Source organism: Mycetomoellerius zeteki, unplaced genomic scaffold (assembly GCF_001594055.1).
Source record: "Mycetomoellerius zeteki isolate Tzet28-1 unplaced genomic scaffold, Tzet1.0 scaffold914, whole genome shotgun sequence".
Lineage (NCBI taxonomy): Eukaryota > Metazoa > Arthropoda > Insecta > Hymenoptera > Formicidae > Mycetomoellerius > Mycetomoellerius zeteki.
The window spans coordinates 437841-444592 of record NW_017257952.1 but is presented as its reverse complement, the minus strand read 5'-3'; the positions used below and the strand labels follow the sequence as shown (position 1 = coordinate 444592).

General features: G+C 33.4%; 1 protein-coding gene across 3 annotated transcripts in view; it reads right to left on the bottom strand.

Annotated features, from left to right (window-relative positions):
• Positions 1–5485: 5485 nt before the first annotated feature.
• Positions 5486–6752, bottom strand: part of Ndg (Nidogen) — a 24355-nt gene continuing 23088 nt past the window's right edge. For all 3 annotated transcript variants that reach the window (XM_018460129.1, XM_018460130.1, XM_018460131.1), the window contains 4 exons: positions 6339–6514; positions 6095–6203; positions 5884–6002; positions 5486–5655 (listed from right to left, as the gene is read on the bottom strand). In XM_018460129.1, coding sequence (XP_018315631.1) covers positions 5519–5655; positions 5884–6002; positions 6095–6203; positions 6339–6514 — 541 coding nt within the window. In that variant the 3' untranslated portion in view covers positions 5486–5518. The remainder of the gene's footprint in view (positions 5656–5883; positions 6003–6094; positions 6204–6338; positions 6515–6752) is intronic.

Genomic DNA, 6752 nt, shown 5'->3' with positions numbered 1-6752 from the left:
ATTAAGTATGGGGCACAGCTTCCACCGAGGGGTTCTTCAAGAATAGCCATGCATTCATGCGTTCATTTCGTATCTCCTGCTGCGATCTGCATTCGGATGCAGTATAATTTCCTAGGAATCTCGGAGCTCTATAAACGCCAGACGCGGTGACGCCTTTATGCTGCGTTCGTGCTTGCGCAAAATTCCTCTTGCAAGAAGGAACCTCAATACGACGTGAACGTCAAGGACGCATTTATTACGTCCCTTGGCACGTACGTCGACATTCAAGACAACTGTATAGTTACCTGTTTCACAAAAATCTATGGATTTTTTAGACTTTGTCTTTCGCGGTGACGAGAACAATATCGCGTGAAGGATGCGTTTCGTTTTGTCCCACCCATCGACGTGCCTCTATATCCCAACGATCATCTCTGGATTATCTTATCAAAACTGCCTCGAGCACACGACGGCAGCTCTCGAGGCCGCCTGGCAAGCTGCCGAGATTTTTCATGGATATTTTTGTCGCGTGGGCTACCGAAATGCATCAGTCCAAATCACCTCCACCGCCGTTACGGCCAACGTACCTTTCGAATACGACGTGTATTCCGGGTAATTACGGTAATAGGACGATTTCCTTTAAAATTGATACATACGAAAGCCAATTCAGCTGAGAGAATTCACGTATCCCTGATTCTCGTCGCTCGAAAATGCTTGATCACTGAAGACACGCACTTTTTCGCAGAATGTGCGTTAGGAGGACCGCGCACCTATCATTGCCGCTGCACACCGAAGCGCACTACGCACGCACCCACGAATGCACGCACGCACGCACGTGTTTCTGTATCGCAGACACCCGGAGTCAATCGCGACGTCGCGTCCGTCGCGAGCGCCGACCGAGTGAGCAAATAGCACAATCCTATTACCCCACGATCCGTCGCGCGCGGACTCCGACCACCGACTGACTACTAGCCGCGAGTCTGGTGGGTCTGGCCTCAGTGGGTGTTTCTACTGTCTCGCTTGCGCGCTTCCTCTGGCGCCGTCGCACCCGTCGCTGATGCATTATCCTCCTGAGACCTGAGGTCACGCTCTTTTTCTTCTAGCGTGACTCTTACAAAAGCCGCCTCAAAGGAAATATTCGTGATAATAATTGCTTTTTATCTCTTGTCGATTATGCTAGAAATGTACTCAAAGCGCGATTTGAAATATGGCATGCGGAATAGTCATTTGAAGCAATTCTTTTATATATTTCATGATATTGTTGAATGTTACATGAGTAAAACAGATTTAGAGTAACTCCGGCAAATACGCCGCGCTGAGATTTACGCAGAAGTCAGAAAAAATAGAAGGAGTTGGGGGTAATTTTCCCGCTAACTACTCTGTTACATGCCTTTATGTTATATTAGTATTGTATTATGATTTCAGCTTCTTACTGTTAATATTAATGAAATTATTGTGAGTTGAATCGATTTGTCACTGTAATAAATAGCGCCATCATAAGTTATAATCTACATAAAATGATTACTGTAGGGCGTAAAAGACTTAGTGGTATTTCGTGATACATACGTGTAGAGGAATAGTAAAGCATCTTTTATACAAGTGCTTTGCTTCCGTATTGTAAAATACAAGTGCTTTACTTTCGTATTCTTTGTTGCCTTGTATATCCCACCTGTTTGGGATATACGGCATTTTTAGCGGACGGGATTTATGCCCAAAGCATACAAAGTGCGCAGATTGAATTCAGTGCACTAAATGCAATAAATACATTACATGAAATATGTACCTCATGTCATAACACTTGTAATATATGTAGGGAGATTGTAATTATTATTTATTACTTCATATACATACTCGTATTTATCATTCTTATTCCTTAATAAAACTTTATAAACTCATTTTATAAGTTATTGTATCATTTTATGTCTTATTTATAAGTATTATTTGTAAATTTTTCATGAGCCGTACATACCCCCTCTCCCCCTATGAGTAGCTACATATCCCACTCCTATGGGATATATATACGGTAAAAATGCAAGGGTTTCAAAAAGATCATTTCTTAATATGAAAAATAAATATACGTATATATTTCGGATTTCTAATATTTTTTTCATAATAGTAGACAGTACAAAGTTTTTACTGATATAGTTCGTGTTTACTTTAAACATAGTAAATAATACTTAATAAATTAAGTTTTTGATAGGTGCGGCGTATATACCGGAGTTACCCTATGCCTATTCGGCAGCATTCTTTTTTTCTTTTTTGATTTAGAATTTTAATGTAACGTTTGTTTCTGCCAATCTTTTTCTCAATATCATAATGAAATACTGTAATCGATCGTATTTGATAATCTCGCTAAGCATTACATACCTATAAAAAAATGCATTTAAGAGAATAGCCAAGTAAATGAGAAAAGAATAAAATTTATAAGTCAATCAAAAGAATGATGTTTCTTTCTCTTTTTCTTCTTGACTTTTTAAGTTTTCAGAAATGAGTTTCAGTAAACTCGAAATTATTAGCAGGAAAAGATTAACGGGAAGTTTTAATTATAAGAATGTCAATTTTATGTCATTATGATAGAAATGAAATTAATAACTTGTTATTAACTTTTTCCTCTTCATTTATAGTAAACTTTCGGGAGGTCACTTCAATTATATTACTATAACTGTTATAACCACAACTTCTTCATGAAAGTTTGTAATTTATAGTTCATTTGCGATAAAGGTACTTTGTTACGTTAGGAGGAAGTTAAAAAACCAATCTAAGAAAAACTAATCTAAATGTGGCAATATTCTTTTTAATCCTTAGAAATTTTTTTGCCGTCGTTAATAAATAGAAGGAAACTCAAATAGAATATTTCTCGACATATAGTGGAGGATAATATGATATTCATGCGACATACCTATTCATTCGATACAATTTTATCATCTATTGTATTATGGACAAACATTGCAAAAATAATCTGTGATACTGTAATAACTTTGTAGGCGTGAGCGTATGTCAGTTGCGATTAAAGTACAGTAATATGGCTGTAGAATACTGTATGTAGGCGAATATTATATTCCAAAGCGAGCGTTCTTATTGAGAAGCTATACGTGATAGACTGATTGAGCACCTGTCGATGACAGACCGACCAGTTTTTTTTTTCAATTTATCCAGGTATTCAATGCCTGCCGATTACCAATCATTAATAAGCAATGCTTATTTGCGTAAATTGCAAACAGCAGTTGCGTCTACAATGATCAATTGAAACGTTTAGAGAACGATTTCATCATTTCAATCTCACAATGAAGATATTTAATAATCAAAATATTAAATTTCTCTCTAAATATTTGATTATTCGAAGCTTTTAACATAATTATTCCTGAATCTAATATAATGATTTCTATTAGAAAACATTATTTAAATTTTAGAAATCAAAATATAGTTGGAAATTTAAGAATTTTGCTAAATACGAAGATTTTTTGATTTTATGAATGTAAACTTAAATTAATATAAATTTAACAAGAACTAATTTGCCTTTTATATTTAATTATTTAATTAATTATAATATCAAAATGTGGGAAATTTTTGTGTATGTATTATTCATAATAAAATAATTAATTTTCCAAAGATGAATGGAAAGGATCAATGCGCTTTTATTATGCACATTGAATATAACCAATTAAAATAAATACATGCAACCGCTTAAATATAGCATTTTCAATAGCAATATTTGTCTATAAATACTGATTATATAATATACGACTAGGTAATTGTATTACTGTATCAAAATGTAAATTGGTATACAATGAAAGTATAGAAGTTGCATTGGCTACTGAAAATGATGTAGGAGAGATTGGGGCCAATTTTCATACGGGGTTAATTGTCAATGCCGAAACGTGTGACAATTAATCCTGAGTACGGGGGCTAATTATCACATTTTCACAAGTTTGTTTAAAATTAAATAACTTATTTGTACGATGGTGTATTTAAGAATAACATTTTTTTATTATCTAAGGTCCAAGGAATGTAGATGACTATAATGTATATAGTATTCTAAAATCTTGCATTCACTTTTTTCTAAAAATCATATTCAAAAACTGACAGCCTTGGTCTCCCTTATACATAATAAATCTAAGATGCGTTGGTTATTAAAAATTACATATCTATATTATTGATTTTCGAAATTTCCAAATACAAAGAAATCTATAATAAAATTTATAATGAAATGTGCATTAATTTTCACGATCAGATGATCAATTCACTTTGTTGACTGATTACTAATTTTAAATATATCTTACATTGTTTTGTTTGGCCAGAAATGCGTATACTTACTATTAAAATAAAACACTATGATCTTTTCCGCTTCATACATGCAGCACGTTGACCTTCCGATTTATTTTAAGTCGTCTTATTTTAACGCGCACCTTATGTAATATCATTTATTTATTTTTATAATATTACTTAAAAGAGAGTATTAACAAAGTAGTACCTATTTTTTATCTGATTTGCAATTATTTACAATAGGATTTGCATCTCTATTTTTAGAACTTTTACTATTTTATTGTAGAACGACAAAAAAGATAAGTCTATGTCGAGATGCATTTTCAAGAGATTCTTGTTACTTTGTGCGAATCCATTCGAGAGCATTAAATTCTTTGAAGGTTTTTGAGGTCGTCCTCTTATCGCTCTCCTTTTTATATTATCTCCTTATATTCGTTTTTTATCGCATTACTCTTTAAATTTACACGCAACCGATTAAATATCGCTTTCTCCGCAAAAATGTTTAGCAAGGAAATTCTACGCGTTATGAAAATATTAAAGAACATACCTTATTCTTTATTATAAATATTATTTTTTATTAGAAATATATTTTCTCTATAGAGAACAATTTACTTTATTCTTATTTTATAAATAACAGCGTAATAATTTATTTTCTATTATACGAATCTTGAAGAAAAAGTTAACAAATTGATCGGCTGTATTAAGAAAAAAATTATACTTACATTTATCTCTTTACACTTTCTTGTAGAGAGGAATATCGAAATTTAATTATGAGCAATATATATAAATATAACATATATATATATACATAAAATGAAATGTTTGTAGTAATATGATAATCGTTGCTAATTGGATTTCACTTCTCATTACGTTATGAGTATAATAATTTTTAATCTTTGTAGAGCAGTTTTATATAAAGTTTTTTGAATTTCCATTTTTTTTCTACGTAGTTAATTATAAAACTCATCAGGTGGATAAACTCGGAAAAGATTTACAACGAGAAAAGTAGACGGAAATGGTAGCGATTATATGAATATTAGTGCTCGTTATTGTTTCCTTCATTTTTATTAAATAAGATCGAGTCGCAATACAGTTTGTATCGCATGTCGCGATTGATAGATACAAAAGTAGATGTTATTTGGTGACAGCTAATTGATATTACGAATAACGTATAATTTACATTTGGTCTAATGGTTATTGCGATTTTAGCTCGATGTGAGCGCCAGTGCAAGACTTTCTTATCAGCTACACGTTGCGTTGTTTTATTTCTATACAAGATCTAAGACAAATAACGGGAGTCAGTACAAGGTCCTGTCGCATCATCCGCACACGCACACGTCCTGCCACCTTGTCCGTCTGGTAGACAAAGCTGATTCTTGTTGCACCTTCCATTGTCGTACTGGCACACATTTGTCACTGCAAACAAGTGATCGTGAATTATACAATTTTTGATATTTCTCGTTTTTAGCAACTTTCTTTCTGTAGAGAAAAACTTGTAAAATTTCTCTGATTTTCATATTAATTTAGATTTCAGCAAAACTTCTTGACTGACGCAGTATAAATTTTGAAATTATATATATAATATTTTCTAGAAATATATATAATTTTTAGGAATAGATCTCTACGCGGAGATGAAGAATTTACCTCTAGGACATGACTCAGGAACGACCACAATACCATACAGTTTCCCACTTCCACCTGGTGGAACAGACAGTGGTGTGCGTCTTTCGCCATTAGTCTTCATGCCGACTTCGATCTTGTGACTGCAATGGAAGAAGCGTAATATAAAAACTTTTACGTTTTATAGCATTCTCTGGATTGTCTGCGCGCGCGAGCGAATATTTTATTCCCTTACGTTTTCCAGTCGGTCCAGTAGTAATGATTTTGAGAAATTGCCAAGCCAAACGGATAAGTAAGTTCATTTGCTACGACAGTGACTCTCTTGCTGTCTATCTCAATACAACCTTAGAAGAAGAGGTTATTTGTTATTAAAGTAGCAAGCTAAATGATAATGAAACATATCATACCGTCGGAAATTTTCTTTCTAAGATTAATGGATGTTATTTCGACGCGCTCACGTGATTAAAATCTATATTTACTTATCGTGAACGTTCCAGCGTCAGCCCAGCAGAGCTCATCCGTCGCCCAATCGATAGTTAATGAATTTGGCAGCTTAACGTAATCACCCTGAAGGAAGATTGCTCGGTCTGTTCCATCTTCATTAGCCCATTCCAATTTGGGGGAAGCGCGATTCCAGTCAGACCAAAATATTTTTCTGAAACAAAAATATTCGTTGTAAAATTTAAATATTATAAGATTACAATGTTGGAATTTAACAATATTAGAATTTAATGATTCAAATAGATGTTTTAATAAATAATATTACAAGATCAAAACTATATTGGCATTTTTTATTATTTTTATTAATCTCTTAGTGTAAGATTACTTAAGAATTTGTAAATATAAAAGGATGTGTGTGTGTGTGTGTGTGTGTGTGTGTGTGTGTGTGTGTG